At 43.7% G+C, this 18941-nt stretch overlaps 1 protein-coding gene across 1 annotated transcript in view; it reads left to right on the top strand.

Moving 5' to 3' along the window:
• Window positions 1-18941, top strand: part of LOC106612355 (collagen alpha-5(IV) chain) — a 143974-nt gene that overhangs the window by 89392 nt on the left and 35641 nt on the right. Inside the window, exons 23-28 of the mRNA XM_014213415.2 lie at window positions 4100-4195; window positions 7435-7505; window positions 7654-7839; window positions 8147-8315; window positions 8506-8598; window positions 10455-10559. Coding sequence (XP_014068890.1) covers window positions 4100-4195; window positions 7435-7505; window positions 7654-7839; window positions 8147-8315; window positions 8506-8598; window positions 10455-10559 — 720 coding nt within the window. The remainder of the gene's footprint in view (window positions 1-4099; window positions 4196-7434; window positions 7506-7653; window positions 7840-8146; window positions 8316-8505; window positions 8599-10454; window positions 10560-18941) is intronic.

Here is an 18941-nt window from a genome sequence, read left to right as displayed (position 1 = left end):
GAGGGTGCCCGTGTTTACCGCTTTGGGGTGATACCTGGTAAATTCATTGATAATTTGTGTGAGATTGAGGGCATCAAGCTTAGATTGCAGGATGGCTGGGGTATTAAGCATGTCCCAGTTTAGGTCACCTAGCAGCACGAGCTCTGAATATAGATCGGGGGCAATCAGTTCACATATGGTGTCCAGAGCACAGCTGGGTGGTCTATAGCAGTCGGCAACGGATAAACTGGATGAGCTCCGTTCGAGACTATCCTGACAATGGACATTCAAAACTGTAATATCTTATGTTTCACTGAGTCGTAGCTGAATAACGACACTGATAATTTACAGTTGCCTGGCTTTCCCGTGCATCGGCAGGACAGAACAGCTACGTCTGGTATGATGAGGGGTGGGGCTGTGTGTCTACATTTTTTGCAGCCATCTATTTACCACCACAAACCACTACTGGCACTAAGACCGCACTCCAAGAGCTGTATAAGGCCATAAGCAAACAAGAAAATGCTTATCCAGAAGCGGCGGTCCTAATGGCCGTGGACTTTAATGCAGGCAAACTTAAATCTGTTTTTCCTCATTTCTACCAGCATGTCACATGTGCCACCACAGGAAAAACAACTGTAGACCACCTTTACTCCACACACAGAGACATGTACAAAGCCCTCCCTCGCCCTCCATTTGCCAAATCTGACCATAATTATATCCTCCTGATTCCTGCTTACAAGCAAAAACTAAAGCAGGAAGTACCGGTGCCTGGCTCAATATGGAAGTGGTCAGATGACCCGGATGCTACGCTACAGGACTGTTTTGCTAGCAGAGACTGAAATATGTTCCAGGATTCATCCATTGGCATTGAGGAGTATACCACCTCAGTCACCGGCTTCATCAATAAGTGCATCGACGACGTCATCCCCACAGTGACTGTACGTACATATCCCAACCAGAAGGCAACATCCGCACTGAGCTAAAGGCTAGAGCTGCCACTTTCAAGGAGCAGGACACTAATAAGAAATCCAGTTATGCCCTCAGACAAACCATCAAACAGGCAAAGCGTCAATACAGGACTGAATGCGAACTATTATGGACTACAAACGGAAAACCACCCGCGTGCTGCCCAGTGACGCCAGCCTACCAGATGAGCTAAATGCCTTTTATGCTCGCTTTGAGGCATGCAAAACTGAAGCATGCATGAGAGCACTAGCTGTTCCGTACGATTGTGTGATCACGCTCTCTATAGCCAATGCGAGTAAGACCTTTTAACAGGTCATCATTCACAGGGCCGCGGGGCCAGACGGATTACCAGGATGTGTACTCAGAGCATGCGTGGACCAACTGGCATGTGTCTTTACTGACATTTTCAACCTCTCCCTGACCGAGTCTGTAATACCTACATGTTTCAAGCAGACCAGCACAGTCCCTATGCCCAAGAAAGCTAAGGTAACCTGCCTAAATTACTACCGCCTGTAGCACTCAGGTCGGTAGCCATGAAGTGCTTTGAAAGGCTGGAAACACCTATGTGAGAAATGCTGTTGATTGACTACAGCTCAGTGTTCAACACCATAGTGCTCACAAAGCTCATCACTAAGCTAAGGACCCTGGTACTTAACACCTCTCTCTGCAACTGGATCCTGGACTTCCTGACAGGCTGCCCCAAGGTGGTAAGGGTAGGCAACAACACATATATGCCATGCTGATCCTCAACTAGGGGGCCCCTCAGGGACATGTGCTTAGTCACCTCCTGTACTCCCTGTTCACCCACGACTGTGTGGCCAAGCACGACTCCGACACCATCATTACGTTTGCTGATGACACAACGGTCGTAGGCCTGATCACCGACAACGATGTGACTGCCTATAGGGAGGAGGTCAGAGACCTGGAAAGGTGGTGCCAGGACAACAAACTTTCCCTCAACGTGAGCAAGACAAAGGAGATGATCGTGGACTACAGAAAAAGGAGAGCCAAACACGTCCCCATTCACATCTTCGGAGCTGTACTGGAACAGGTCGAGAGTTTCAAGTTCCTTGGTGTCCACATCACCAACAAACTATCATGGTCCAAACACACCAATAAAGTCTTGGAGAGGGCACGACAATGCCTTTTCCCCCTCAGATTGTCAAAAAGTTCTACAGCTGCACCATCGAGAGCATCCTGACCTGTTGCATCGCCGCCTGGTAAGGCAATTCCGCTGCATCCGACCATAAGGCGCTATAGAGGGTAGTGCGTATGGCCCAGTACATCACTGGGGCCAAGCTTCCTGCCATCCAGAACCTATATACTCGGCGGAGTAAGAGGAAGGCCAAAAAATTGTCAAAGACTCCAGTCAACCAAGTCATAGACTGTTCTTTCTGCTACCGCACGGCAAGCGGTACCGGAGCACCAAGTCTAGGTCCAAAAGGCTCCTTTACACACTCTACCCCCAAGCCATAAGACTGCTGAACAAATTATCAAATGGCCACCCAGACTATTTGCATTGAACCCCCCCCCCCCCCCTTTATTTTTAAGCTGCGGCTACTCGCTTTTTCTTATCTATGCATAGTCACTTTACCCCTACCAACATGTACAAATTACCTCGACTTACCTGTACCCCCGCACATCATTGACTCGGCACCGGTACCCCCTGTATGTAGCCTCATTATTGTTATTTTATTTTGTTTCTTTAAAACAAAAAAAACATTATTTTATTTAGTAAACATATTCTTAACTCTATTTTCTTAAAACTGCATTGTTGGTTAAGGTCTTGTAAAAAAGTCTAATCAAATGTTATTTGTCACATACACATGGTTAGCAGATGTTAATGCGAGTGTAGCGAAATGCTTGTGCTTCTACTTCCAACAGTGCAGTAATATCTAACAAATAATCTAACAATTCCCAACAACTACCTAATATACACAAATCTAACAAGTAATCTAACATTTCCCCAAGAACTACCTAATACACACAAATCTAAAGGGGTGAATGAGAATATGTACATATAAATATATGGATGAGCGATGGCCGAGCGGCATAGGCAAGGTGCAGTAGATGGTATAAAATACAGTATATACATGTGATATGAGTAATGTAAGATATGTAAATATTATTAAAGTGGTATTATTTAGAGTGGCATTGATTTGATTTGATTTAGAGTGACTAGTGTGATCCATTTATTAAAGTGTCCAGTGATCAGGTCTCAATGTGGGCAGCAGCCTCTCTGAGTTAGTGATTGCTGTTTAGCTGTCTGATGGCCTTGAGATCGAAGCTGTTTTTCAGTCTCTCGGTCCCAGCTTTGATGCACCTGTACTGACCTCGCCTTCTGGATGATAGCGGTGTGAACAGGTAGTGGCTCGGGTGGTTGTAGTCCTTGATGATCTTTTCGGCCGTCCTGTGACATCGGGTGCTGTAGGTGTCATGGGGCACTGTAGGTGTCATGGGGAACAGGTAGTTTGTCCCTGGTGATGCATTGTGAAAACCGCACCACCTTCTGGAGAGCCTTGCGGTTGAAGGCGGTGCAGTTGCCGTACCATCACAGCCCGACAGGATACTCTCGATTGTGCATCTGTAAAAGTTTGTCAGGGTTTTCCTGAAGTCCACTATCATCTCCTTTGTTTTGTTGAGATTGAGTGAGAGGTTGTTTTCCTGACACCAGTCTCTGAGTGCCCTCACCTCCTCCCTGTAGGCTGTCTCGTCATTGTTGGTAATCAAGCCCACTATTGTTGTGCCATCTGCAAACTTGATGATTGAGTTGGAGGCGTGCATGGCCACGCAGTCGTGGGTGAACAGGGAGTACAGAAGAGGGCTGAGCACACACCCTTGTGAGGCCCCAGTGTTGAGGGTCAGTGAAGTGGAGATGTTGTTTCCTACCTTCACCACCTGGGGGCGGCCCGTCAGAAAGTCCAGGACCCAGTTGCACAGGGAGGGGTTGATACCCAGGGCCTCCAGCTTGAGTAAGAATTTCAGAGTAAGGTCTACTACACCTGTTGTATTCGGCGCATGTGACAAATACAATTTGATTTGATTTGAGTACATTGAGTTGTCACTGGGGCAATGAGAGCTCAAGTTACTTTGTTGCTTCACTGGCAAGAACCACTGAACAACCACTTCCTCCCTGTCATTATGTCTCTCTTAGGTGAGAAGGGTGATGTCTGTCGACTCTGCATGCCCACTAATGTGAGCCCTGGACCACCAGGACCTGCCGGAGAGCCTGGTAGGCCTGGAGATACAGGTAACACCAATACATGGACATAACAACTATTTTATGCCATATCATGTCATTCAATGACTAGGCCCAGAAGTTTTGTCTATATATATCACTATGGCCCTGAGTTTTTCCATGTTAGGTCACATGTTCAGGAAAAAGGCAATATTTCCAGTTGTCGACCTATTATGCTTAGTAGGAGATGAGCCAATCTGGAAGAACTGTTTGAAAAAACTATTTTCTTGATTAAGGCTGTCATCCATGCTAGATCAAACAATGTTGGATACACAAAATTGAATTTAGATTTAAGGCTTCCAATCTGGTGAAAATTGATATAATGGAAATAGTAACAGTTTTAGGACAAATATCTTGCAATTCTTAACAAAAATGGAGTGGATAATCAAACAAAAACACTTAGACTATGGAATTGATGCATTAGTAGTTACTTTTTATACATTTATTATGCTTTAAGTCATGCAAATATACAGAAAATATGAACATTCAAATGTGTTCAGCTACAGTTGTGGTCTGTAGCCCACTAAGGACTATTCTCAGATGATTGACCCTTTCAGAAAACTGCGGGGGAGACCCTATTGAACCAGGAAAACTTTACCTCGTAAGAATCTGAGTTTCTGGGCCAGAGATATTGAAACTGTATATCCATTTCTAGGGGTAAAATATACAAGCAGCCACAGATTCTGACCAAATGTAATGAGTATATCAATACAAACTGACTCTTTAATAATTTATACATATTTAGACTGGATTATAGTTACTTTTGGCATAATTATTATGCATTAAGGCTTAAGCCATGCATATACACAGGGAAAGCATGTGCATCATTTTCTCAGACAGTGTAATCCCCTCTAACTACTCTGAAAGACACTTCTGAACAATAAGCACTTTACCTTGTGAGGATTGTACATTCTGAGGCAGAGATATTGGAACTAATGCAGTCAAAGTTGATAGATTTTGTCCATATTCATATTCACGTCCATATGACTAACATCCGAATGTATACTTAAATATACACACTTGGAAAATGGCAATTTCCATCATGACAGTTTATTGGATATATGCTGATCTTAATGACATACGAATACACAGACTTTCTAAAGCATTGGATGCCATTTGTGCTCCAATGGCCTTTCAAGGGGAATTTAGCCACCCTTTACAGTTTTTCAGGATAAAAACACTTCATCCAAGAGAAATCTGTGGTATTCCATAACATATAAGTTAACAAATGTTTTAATGTCATATTCAATGAGTCCATAAATACTACAAAATAGGCCGAATGACAAAAGCTGGATGTTTTAAGCCACCCCATATTCTGGAGGATTCTGTGGAACATAACACACTTTACTTACAGACAATGTGATATACATTATACGGCTACTGTTAAATTAGACAGATATTTAAAAAGTGTTGTAAGAGATTTCAAATGTTTTCTCTGAATGTCAACAAATATCAAACATTTCACAGAATTGTAATTATTGTAATACTTGCTAAGATCTGAATATCAGTTATCAAATGCCTGTGCTAAGATCTGAATATCAGTTATCAAATGCCTGTGCTAAGATCTGAATATCATTTTGACAGAGGTTGTGTGGGTATGTGGAAGATTCACTCTAACATTCATCAAGGTATGATAGTGAATATGACCAAAGTCATGGAATGGATAATATCTCCCATTGCAATCATATTGTGAAATTATGGTAATCAAGCTTTTTGTGTATGTGAGCAATAGTACAGACTATATTCCATAGTTACAGTGTCAATCTAGCTACTGTACTCAATTCTTTTGGAAATTTTGCAACAAAGTCAATACTTTTCTCGTTCTTATTTTTTATGGGGTAGCATTACTAGCAGGCACACAATAAAATATAAACATGAGATAAAAAATACACTTTGATGTATTCAATGAAAATTCTAAACATGTATCACCGTATCCAAATGTTTATGGTTTCTATTATATGTACAAACGATTCATTAGATATGATATTAAAATGCTAATGGCTGGCCCTGCATAACACATTTGTCTTGGATGAAGTGTTTTTATCCTGACAAACTTGAGAGGGTGGCTAAATTCCCATAGAATAGTACCACACAGCACATGTCATCAAATGCTTGAGAAATGATGTGTATTTATTTGTGTATCACAAGTGAGGGATAATCAACAAGGGGCTATGCGTTCTATGGAAAATAATGCAAAATGTGGAAGGTGTGTGCCACGACACGCTAGCGGAGTGGCAATAACCCTCCAGAGTTTAATTGTTTTCTAGAGAACGCATACAGTCCCGAGTTGATTTTCCCGCATATACCACAGCTATAATTGAACACATTTTACGCTGGAATCATCAGCAAATATTCAATAAACTGTCATGATGGACGTTGTCATTTTCCAAGTATGTACTGCATATTTAAGTATACATTAAGATGTTAGTGATATGGACATGAAGATAAGTATGGACAAAATCTATCATTACCTCAACATTGTCAACTTTGACTGCATTAGTCCAATATCTCTGCCTTAGTTCCGGTGTAGTATCTCTCCAATATTTCTGCCTCAGAATGTCCTATCCTCATGTAGCACATGGTCTTAAAGTGCTTATTGTTCAGAAGTGTCTTTCTGGGTAGCTAAAGTGGACTTAAACTGTTTGAGAAAAATATTTTTGTTTGCTAAAGCCCAAGTTTGACCAAAAATGATGGAACATATGCTTTTCTTGTGTATATGCATGGCTTAAAGCATAATAATTATGCCAAAACTATGTTTATTCAATAGTCTATGTATGTATAAATGATTCAATAGTCAGTTGGTAATAGTAAATAGACAGTTTGATATCCTCAGTAAATTTGGTCAGAATCTGTGACTATCCTATTTGCCTGCTTGTACATGTACCCCTTAGAAATTGCATTAAAGTTCCAATATCTCTGGCCCAGAAAGTCAGATTCTAATGAGGTAAAGTTTTCCTTGTTCGGTGGGGTCTCTCACAGTTTTCTGAGACCATCTATCATCATCTGAGAATGGTCCTTAGTGGCACTACAGACTACAACTGTAGCTGAACACGTCTGAATTTGAATATTTTCTGTATATTTGCATGTCTGAATGCATAATAACTGTATGAAAAGTAACTATTAATGCGTCCATCCATTGTCTTAAGTGTTTATTTTTGATAATCCACACAGGTTTGCTTCTCTACTATAAGTTAGTATGTGTAGAATACTCTATAGCTGCCCCTGTATTTACAGCATTTGTGTTTCACCAGGTCGAGATGGTGATCCTGGATCCAAGGGATTTAGAGGAGTCAAAGGTCTTGGAGGTCCACCAGGTCCACAGGTGACTTGACCTGGACTGACAGACATTATGGAATCAACCCCAGATTCAGATACAAATTCTTTATATAGGCCTTTTTGTTAAGGCGTTTTTACATTGTATGTGGGAGATTTTATTCTAATGATTTTGTCCTTTGTCTTTGTATCTGTAGGGTCCCTATGGTTTACCAGGCGTGCCAGGTTCTACAGGACCCAAGGGGGACAAAGGTCCCCTGTCCCCAGGAGACAGGGGGCCTGTTGGCTCACCTGGGGCTCCAGGAGTTCCTGGGAGCGATGGGACTGACGGGGTCCCTGGATACCCAGGACTGAAAGGCCAGCCTGGGCTAAAGGGCAACCCTGTGAGTGTGACCTACTCCACCTACACCATTACACACTGTACAATCAATGCCAATGACTGAAGGATGGTCATTGTAACAGTAATATCTGATTAAGGATCAGAACCATTGTATAAGTGAACAGCGTTAGCATGCTGGACTACGATTTGGGACCTGACCACAAGGTCAGAACAGGCTAAGCTCTTGGCTGTTGTTATAGCCTGTAACTAGTGCCTGTGTTTTCTCATGGCCAGGCCATGTGGTTTGGAAAAACTTGGGGCCCTACCCATGATGTACCCAGACTTAACTGTTTGGTGTCTGTTTGCTGTAGGGACCTCCGGGGCCCAAGGGTGATCGGAGCGATGCCGGCTCTCAGGGTATACGTGGACGGACAGGCCAGATGGGGACTCAGGGCCCCCCAGGTGTGGGGCCCCCAGGGGGCCCTGGACAGAAGGGCAACCTGGGAGTGCAAGGCCTGAGAGGGAGACCTGGAGATCCAGGTAAATTATGATCATTATTTTTTCAAGAGACCTGGCATCCCAGCAATTTGACCTATGTCACAGAATGTGTGAGTGTGTCTCATTCTTGTCTAATTCGTGTCTCACTTGATCTGTTTTACAGAATGTGTAAATGTGTCACACTCTTCTCTCACTCTTCTCACTGTTGTCTCTCACTCATCTCCTCCTGCAGGAGAGAAAGGCTCAGCGGGTGAGACGATAACAACCACAGGAGACCCAGGACTGAAGGGAGAGAAGGGTCATCAAGGCAACCCAGGACCTTCAGGTGAGGGCTTTAGCCATGAGCTCTGGGGGAGATTCTTGACATAAAGACAATATCATACATACAGTAACAGCCCAGCAGTAGTATCACAGCATTAGCAGAGAATTGATAGGATCATCCGCTGGTCATGGTGGGTTTTTTTTTTGCATACATTTTTATCCACAGCAAATTACTTAACCCTTGTGTTCTCTTAAGGGTCAAAAATGACCGGCCACTATGTTTAACAGCAGAGAAAACCCCCTAAATGACCTTTTTTCAACTTAAAATTGTATGACTTTTCCTAGAGTGACCCCAACATTAGAAAAAGTGAAACATTGCCTTTGTTCATATTTCCATGAAAGTTGTACACCACCAGGTTACAAAGATTGTCTTAGGGTCATTTTTGACTCGGCAGTTATAAAATCATTTACACACCACAAAAACCACAAAGACACACACGTGCACACACAATGCGAAATTTAGATTGTGTGCTACTGATTGAACTCAGCCAGCAGCTCCTGAAGAGGAAGATCATAGTGGTTGGCACAGTTAGAAAGAACAAGCCTGAGCTCCCCCCTGCACTCCTCACAACAAGGGGGAGAGAGGCATTCTCATTAAAGTTTGCCTTCACTCCCACCACCACTCTAGTTTCTTACATCCCAAAGAGAAACAAGAATGTGGTCCTCCTGAGCACACTGCACAAAACGGCTGAGATCAGTGATCGTGAGGACAGGAAGCCAGCCATCATCCTGGACTACAACCACAACAAAGGAGGCGTGAACAACCTGGACAATGTGATTGGAACATACAGCTGCAGGAGGATGACTGCCCGCTGGCACCTGGTCATCTTCCATAGCATCATTGATGTGTCTCATACAATGCCTTCGTGATATAGAACAAGATCAACCCTACCTGGATGCCTGATAAGCGGAACAAGAGGAGGCTGTTCCTGGAGCAGCTGGGAAAGGCACGTGTAACCCCACACATTCAAAGAAGGAAGTGGCTTCCCCACACAGCAGCGTTTGCAGCGCTTGTGAAAGTTGTCCATGGGGCTGAATCTTGTTCTTCTCCACCTGGGTCTGCAGCTGGGGCAGGCAAGAGGAGGAGATGCCAATTCTTCCCCCCCAAAGAAGGACTGTAAAATACTATGTGCTGCACATGTGAGAAATACATTTGCAAAGTCCTTGCAACCACACTTGCATACTGTCCTACATTTGCTAATTTGAGTTGATTGATTTATGTTCTTCACGTTCTATTATCTTATTTTATTCTTATTTATTGTTGTTGTTTATACACCTTGTGGGTGGGGGCATTGGTTAAAAACATTGGAGAAGACTAGTATTTTGTAGTTGAATTCCTCATTGTACAGTATATAAGAATATATTTCTATGTTGCCAAAAAAGTTCAAGACTGTTATTGTTTCCCTTCAATAAAATGCATTCAAAACTACTTTCTGCACATTTTTGCTAACTTTCTTAGGCTATGCAAGAGCTATCGCTTGCAAAAAAATTACATTTACATCTATGCAGTACCTTTAGCAATAATAATAATAATAAACCTCTACTTTAGGAAAGAAAACTATTATGACAGGTGTGTTGTAATAAAAACGAGGGGTGTCCACTGATTAAATGCAGTCTTTCTGTTTGTGATGAATGACAGGTTGTTTCTTCATGCAAAATAGATTTGGCGTTAAAATTTCAATTAAGCTGCTTTATTTTAGGGGTTTAGTGAAGGACAAGGGGAGTATACAGCATGCTAAGACTACACAAGGGTTAACTATCAACATGTGGCCCATGTGGGAATCCAACATTCATCCATGGGGTTGCCAGCACCAGTTTCTAACCCAGTGAACTATTTTATAATTGCCTATATGTTTTCAGGGAATCCTGGTATAAATGGCTATCCTGGCTTCCCTGGCAACTTCGGCGCCAAGGGGGATAGAGGTCTGTCTGTCCGGGGCCCTCCTGGCAACCCTGGGCCTAAAGGTGAGAATGACTTCACTACCCTAGAACCCTAGCTCTGTTGTACCCTGGTAAGATCCTAGGTGGGCAACATAGTGTGCAGAGTTTAGTTCCAGCCAAGCACTAACAACACACCTAATTCAGGTAATCATGATAATTTGAAGACAGCCATTAGGTGAATCACAGGAGTTAGAGATGGGCTGGAACAAAAGCCTGCACACACTGCACATCCTGTATTACAGTTTTACTCCATTGTATACAGGTGTTTTTTGGAACTGTGGTCGAACATACATATAGTACAACAACAATGATTTTTAAATGGTTTTATTTAACCTTTATTTAGACAGGGAAGACATATTGAGCCCTAGGTCTCTTTTCCAAATGCACCCTGTATAATACAATATAAAATACACAATAATACTACACAATGACAAAACAAAAACAGGTTTTAAATCATAAAAAATACAAATATCACATTTACATACATTACCGTTCGAAAGTTTGGGGTCACTTAGAAATGTCCTTGTTTTTGAAAGAAAAGCATTTTTTAAAAACAATATTAAAATAACATCAAATTAATCAGAAATACAGTGTAGATATTAATGTTGTAAATGACTATTGTAGCTGAAAACTGCAGATTTTTTTATGGAATATCTACATAGGCGTACAGAGGCCCATGATCAGCAACCATCACTTCTGTGTTCCAATGGCACGTTGTGTTAGCTGATCCAAGTTTATCATTTTAAAAGGCAAATTGATCATTAGGAAACCCTTTTGCAATTATGTTAGCATAGCTGAAAACTGTTGTTCTGATTAAAGAAGCAATTAAACAGCTAGTTGAGTGTCTGGAGCATCAGCATTTGTGGGTTCGATTACAGGCTCAAAATGGCCAGAAACAAAGGACTTTCTTCTGAAACATGTCAGTCTATTCTTCTTCTGAGAAATGAAGCCTATTCCATGCGAGAAATTGCTAAGAAACTTAAGATTTCATACAACGCTGTGTACTACTCCCTTCACAGAACAGCGCAAACTGGCTCTAACCAGAATAGAAAGGGGAGTGGGAGGCCTCGGTGCACAAATGAGCAAGAGGACAATTACATTAGTGTCTAGTTTGAGAAGCAGACGCCTCACAAGTCCTCAACTGGCAGCTTCATTAAATAGTACCTGCAAATCACCAGTCTCAACGTAAACAGTGAAGAGGCGACTCCGGGATGCTGGCCTTTTAGGCAGAGTTGCAAAGAAAAAGCCATATCTCAGACTGGCCAATAAAGAAGAAAACATTAAGATGGGAAAAAGAACACAGACATTGGACAGAGGAAGATTGGAAAAAAGTGTTATGGATAGACAAATCTAAGTTTGAAGTGCTCAGATCACAAAAAAGAACATTCGTGAGATGCAGAAAAAATTCTAAGATGCTGGAGGAGTGCTTGATGCTATCTGTCAAGCATGGTGGAGGCAATGTGATTGTCTGGGGGTGCTTTGGTGGTGGTAAGGTGGGAGATTTGTACAGGGTAAAAGGGATCTTGAAGAAGGAAGGCTATCACTCCATTTTGCAACGCCATGCAATACCCTGTGGATGGTATTGAGCCAATTTCCTCCTACAACAGGACAATGACCCAAAGCACAGCTCCAAACTATGCAAGAACTATTTAGGGAAGAAGCAGTCATCTGGTATTCTGTCTATAATGGAGTGGCCAGCACAGTCACCGGATCTCAAACCAATTGAGCTGTTGTGGGAGTAGCTTGACCGCATGGTACGTAAGAAGTAGAGGTCGACCGATTAATCGGAATGGCCGATTAATTAGGGCCAATTTCAAGTTTTCATAACAATCGGTAATCGGTATTTTTGGCCACCGATTTGCCGATTATTATTATTTTATTTTTTACACCTTTATTTAACTAGGCAAGTCAGATTAAGAACACATTCTTATTTTCAATGACGGCCTAGGAACGGGTGTTAACTGCCTTGTTCAGGGGGGATTCGGGGATTCGTTTTTGCAACCTTCCGGTTACTAATCCAATCCAACGCATGAGGAGCCTGCATGGCAGGCTGACTACCTGTTACGCGAGGGCAGCAAGAAGCCAAGGTAAGTTGCTAGCTAGCATTAAACTTATCTTATAAAAAACGATCAATCTTAACATAATCACTAGTTAACTACACATGGTTGATGATATTACTAGTTTATCTAACGTGTCCAGCGTTGCATATAATCGATGCGGTGCCTGTTTATTTATCATTGAATCATAGCCTATTTTGCCAAACGGGTGTTGATTTTACATTTACGTCATTTAGCAGACGCTCTTATCCAGAGCGACTTACAAAATTGGTGCATTCACCTTATGATATCCAGTGGAACAACCACTTTACAATAGTACATCTATATCTTTTTTTGGGGGGGGGTGGTTAGAAGGATTACTTAATCCTATCCCAGGTATTCCTTAAAGAGGTGGGGTTTCAGGTGTCTACGGAAGGTGGTGATTGACTCCGCTGTCCTGTCGTCGTGAGGGAGCTTGTTCCACCATTGGGGTGCCAGAGCAGCGAACAGTTTGGACTGGGCTGAGCGGGAACTGTGCTTCCGCAGAGGTAGGGGGGCCAGCAGGCCAGAGGTGGATGAACGCAGTGCCCTTGTTTGGGTGTAGGGCCTGATCAGAGCCTGAAGGTATGGAGGTGCCGTTCCCCTCACAGCTCCGTAGGCAAGCACCATGGTCTTGTAGCAGATGCGAGCTTCAACTGGAAGCCAGTGGAGTGTGCGGAGGAGCGGGGTGATGTGAGAGAACTTGGGAAGATTGAACACCAGACGGGCTGCGGCGTTCTGGATGAGTTGTAGGGGTTTAATGGCACAGGCAGGGAGCCCCGCCAACAGGGAGTTGCAGTAATCCAGACGGGAGATGACAAGTGCCTGGATTAGGACCTGCGCTGCTTCCTGTGTAAGGCAGGGTCGTACTCTGCGAATGTTGTATAGCATGAACCTATAGGATCGGGTCACCGCCTTGATGTTAGCGGAGAACGACAGGGTGTTGTCCAGGGTCACGCCGAGGCTCTTAGCACTCTGGGAGGAGGACACAATGGAGTTGTCCACTGTGATGGCGAGATCATGGAAAGGGCAGTCCTTCCCCGGGAGGAAGAGCAGCACCGTCTTGCCGAGGTTCAGCTTGAGGTGGTGATCCGTCATCCACACTGATATGTCTGCCAGACATGCAGAGATGCGATTCGCCACCTGGTTATCAGAAGGCGGAAAGGAGAAGATGAATTGTGTGTCGTCTGCATAGCAATGATAGGAGAGACCATGTGAGGATATGCCAGAGCCAAGTGACTAGGTGTATTGCGAGAATAGGAGAGGGCCTAGAACTGAGCCCTGGGGGACACCAGTGGTGACAGCACGTGGTGTGGAGACGGATTCTCGTCACGCCACCTGGTAGGAGCGACCTGTCAGGTAGGACGCAATCCAAGAGTGAGCCGCGCCTCTCCAACTCGGAGAGGGTGGAGAGGAGGATCTGATAGTTCACAGTATCAAAGGCAGCAGATAGGTCTAGAAGGATGAGAGCAGATGAGAGAGAGTTAGCTTTAGCAGTGCGGAGAGCCTCCGTGACACGGAGAAGAGCAGCCTCAGTTAAATGACCAGCCTTGAAACCTGACTGATTTGGATCAAGAAGGTCATTCTGAGAGAGATAGCAGGAGAGCTGGCCAAGGACGGCACGTTCAAGAGTTTTAGGGTTACTGGTCTGTAGTTGTTGACATCGGAGGGATCGAGTGTAGGTTTTTTGAGAAGGGGTGCAACTCTCGCTCTCTTGAAGACGGAAGGGACGTAGCCAGCGGTCAAGGATGAGTTGATGAGCGAGGTGAGGTAAGGGAGAAGGTCTCCGGAAATGGTCTGGAGAGGGGATAGGGTCAAGCGGGCAGGTTGGGTGGCCGGCCGTCATAAGATGCAAGATTTCATCTGGAGAGAGAGGTGAGAAAGAGGTCAAAGCATAGGGTAGGGCAATGTGAGCAGGACCAGCGGTGTCGTTTGACTTAACAAACGAGGATCGGATGTCGTCGACCTTCTTTTCAAAATGGTTGACGAAGTCATCCGCAGAGAGGGAGGAGGGGGGAGGGGGAGGAGGATTCAGGAGGGAGGAGAAGGTGGCAAAGAGCTTCCTAGGGTTAGAGGCAGATGCTTGGAAGTTAGAGTGGTAGAAAGTGGCTTTAGCAGCAGAAACAGAGGAGGAAAATGTAGAGAGGAGGTAGTGAAAAGATGCCAGGTCCGCAGGGAGGCTAGTTTTCCTCCATTTCCGCTCGGCTGCCCGGAGCCCTGTTCTGTGAGCTCGCAATGAGTCGTCAAGCCACGGAGCAGGAGGGGAGGACCGAGCCGGTCGGGAGGATAGTGGACATAGAGAGTCAAAGGATGCAGAAAGGGAGGAGAGGAGGGTTGAGGAGGCAGAATCAGGAGATTGGTTGGAGAAGGATTGAGCACAGGGAAGAGATGATAGGATGGAAGAGGAGAGAGTAGCAGGAGAGAGAGAGCGAAGGTTGCGACGGCGCAATACCATCTGAGTAGGGGCAGAGTGAGTAGTGTTGGAGGAGAGCGAGAGGGAAAAGGATACAAGGTAGTGATCGGAGACTTGGAGGGGAGTTGCAGTGAGATTAGTGGAAGAACAGCATCTAGTGAAGATGAGGTCAAGCGTATTGCCTGCCTTGTGAATAGGGGGGGACGGTGAGAGGGTGAGGTCAAAAGAGTAGAGGAGTGGAAAGAAGGAGGCAGAGAGAAATGAGTCAAAGGTAGACGTAGGGAGGTTAAAGTCACCCAGAACTGTGAGAGGTGAGCCATTCTCAGGAAAGGAACTTATCAAGGCGTCAAGCTCATTGATGAACTCTCCAAGGGAACCTGGAGGGCGATAAATGGTAACGATGTTAAGCTTGAATGGGCTGGTGATTGTGACAGCATGGAATTCAAAGGAGGAGATCGACAGATGGGTCAGGGGAGAAAGAGAGAATGTCCACTTGGGAGAGATGAGGATTCCAGTGCCACCACCCCGCTGACCAGATGCTCTCGGGGTGTGCGAGAACATGTGGTCAGACGAGGAGAGAGCAGTAGGAGTAGCAGTGTTTTCTGTGGTAATCCATGTTTCCGTCAGCGCCAAGAAGTTGAGGGACTGGAGGGTAGCATAGGCTGAGATGAACTCTGCCTTGTTGGCCGCAGACCGGCAGTTCCAGAGGCTGCCGGAGACCTGGAACTCCATGTGGGTCGTGCGCGCTGGGACCACCAGGTTAGAGTGGCAGTGGCCACGCGATGTGAAACGTTTGTATGGCCTGTGCAGAGAGGAGAGAACAGGGATAGACCGACACATAGTTGATAGGCTACGCTAATGCAAAGGAGATTGGCATGAAAATTAACTAAACAACTGGGGAAGCGAGAGAGCAGGGCCTCCCTCACTAACAATTCACTGAAACACTAAAACGCTAAATTATAACTTTTCTAGCTACCACTACAAATTAAAATTGATGTAAACTACAGTGGTTCAATGTTTCCAGGAATAGGCTCAAACTTAGTTTACTCCGCTAGATAACTTGGTACAGTATTCTTCCGTGAAAACCCACCTAGTGCACCGTGTCCTATGACGCCGTAGCTAACTAGCTAACTAGCATGCTAGCATCCTATAACACACGGTTAGCACCAATACTTGGTAACAACAAGCTACCAATGGATCATTCATGTCCGTGTCTAGTTCATAACGCAGAAGTAATTAGCTAACACAAAGTCAGTCCTGCTAGCTACACAAGTGGACTACACATCTCGAATGTTCAGAAAGTTAAGCTTACATTGCAAAAATCTTATTGACTAAAAATGATACAGCTAGCTGGTAGGGTTAGCTAGCTAGCAGTGGGTGCGTTGTTGACTATGTTAGAAAATGTAGCTGGCTAGCTAACCTCGATAGTTACTCTGTACTATGCCTTTATCTTGATACAAAGACAAATATGTAGCTAGCAAACATTACACTAGTCAAATCGTTCCGTTGTAATGTATATAGTTTCTACAGTACTGCTAATTGGTAAAGTTGGCTAGCTAGCTGTGGTGTTATGGTTTTGACGCCGTTTCGAAAACGGTGCGAACAAACGAATACAGCTGGCTAGCTAACCTTGTTAGTTCCTCAGAGGTACACCTTTATCCTTGATACAAAGACAGCAGAGACAACTATGTAGCTAGCTAACAATACACTAATCAAATCGTTCCAATGTAATGTAATGTAATGAAATGTAATATTACCCGCGGAGCGAGGTGCAGCACGACTACTCACTCCAGCATCCGGTACATCACTCATATTTAACAAGCGCATTTGCGAAAAAAGCACTGTAGTTGCACCAATGTACCTAACCATAAACATCAATGCCTTTCTTTAAAATCAATAAACAAGTATATATTTTTAAACCTGCATATTTAGTTAATATTGCCTGCTAACATGAAATTGTGTCACATCTCTAGCGTTCATTGCACGCAGAGTCAGGGTATATGCAACAGTTTGGGCCGCCTGGCTCTTTGCGAACTAATTTGCCAGAATTTTACGTAATTTTGACATAACATTGACATAACATTGACATAACATAACTCGTAAGCATTCATTCAGACAGCACTTTCGTGCGTTTTGCCAGCAGCTCTTCGCTGTGTTTCAAGCTGTTTATGACTTCAAACCGGGTGGGTATAATTTGTGGAACGTTCCAACAGGAATCTATTCCAAAAACTTCGTAAATAACAAGGTTGCCAAAAACAATGCATACAAGGTTGTATAGCGGCAGAATAAGATACCGGGTAGTGAGTGGTCTATTTCATTGCGTTTTTCACTCATCACGTTTATTCCGAAAAATGTCTGTCCTCACTCTGGTTGCCTATAGACAAACATTAAGAATAAGCTACGTGGTGAGTTGATGCCTATTCGGCAGCTAGTTAGCTAGGTTTGTATGCGTTGCTACTTTGTATGCGTTGTTGGTTGGCAACCTTTTACTTTACGTTTTTTGGAACAGATTCCTGTTGGAACGTTCCACCAATTATAGCCACCCCTTCAAGCCTGTCAACTCCCAAGATTAGGCTGGTGTAACCGATGTGAAATGGCTAGCTAGTTAGCGGGGTGCGCGCTAATAGCGTTTCAAACGTCACTCACTCTGAGACTTGGAGTAGTTGTTTCCCTTCCTCTGCATGGGTAACGCTGCTTCAAGGGTGGCTGTTGTCGATGTGTTCCTGGTTCAAGCCCAGGTAGGAGCGAGGAGAGGGACGGAAGCTATACTGTTACACTGGCAATACTAAAGTGCCTATAAGAACATCCAATAGTCAAAGGTATATGAAATACAAATCGCATAGAGAGAAATAGTCCTATAATTCCTATAATAACTACAACCTAAAATTTACCTGGGAATATTGAAGACTCATGTTAAAAGGAACCACCAGCTTTCATATGTTCCCATGTTCTGAGCAAGGAACTTAAACCTTAGCTTTTTTACATGGCACATATTGCACTTTTACTTTCTTCTCCAACACTTTGTTTTGCATTATTTAAACCAAATTGAACATGTTTCATTATTTATTTGAGCCTAAATTGATTTTATTGATGTATTATATTAAGTTAAAATAAGTGTTCATTCAGTATTGTTGTAATTATCATTATTATAAATAAATAAACAAACAAAGAATTGGCCGATTAATCGGCATCGGCTTTTTGGCCCTCCAATAATCGGTATCGGTATTGGCGTCAAAATCATAATCGGTCGACCTCTAGTAAGAAGTACCCATCAAGCCAATCCAACTTGTGGGAGGTGCTTCAGGAAGCATGGGGTGAAATCTCTTTTCACATTACCGCAACAAATTGACAACTAGAATGCCAAAGGTCTGCAAGGCTGTAATTGCTGAAATTGAGGATTCTTTTACGAAAGCAAAGTTTGAAGAACACAATTATTATTTCAATGAAAAATCATTATTTATAACCTTGTCAACGTCTTGACTATATTTCATATTCATTTTACAACTCATTTCATGTGTGTTTTCATGGAAAACAAGGTTATTTCTAGTTGACCCCAAACTTTTGAACGGTAGTGTAAGTATTCAGACGCTTTATGCAGTACTTTGTTGAAGCTCCTTTGGCAGCCATTACAGCCTCCAGTCTTCTTGGGTATGACACTACAAGCATGGCACACCTGTATTTGAGTACTTTCTCCCATTCTTTTCTGTAGATCCTCTCAAGTTCTGTCAGGTTGGATGGGGAGCATTGCACACATCTATTTTCAGGTCTCCCCAGAGATGTTCAATCGGGTTCAAGTCCAGGCTCTGGCTGGGCCACTCTAGGACATTCAGAGACTTGTCCCGAAGCCACTCCTGCATTGTCTTGGCTGTGTGCTTAGGGTCATTATCCTGTTGGAAGGAGAACCTTTGCCCCAGTCTG

This window comes from Salmo salar, chromosome ssa09, assembly GCF_905237065.1.
Source record: "Salmo salar chromosome ssa09, Ssal_v3.1, whole genome shotgun sequence".
In the NCBI taxonomy this organism is placed as follows: Eukaryota; Metazoa; Chordata; class Actinopteri; order Salmoniformes; family Salmonidae; genus Salmo; species Salmo salar.
This window is presented reverse-complemented; position numbering and strand designations above follow the sequence as displayed.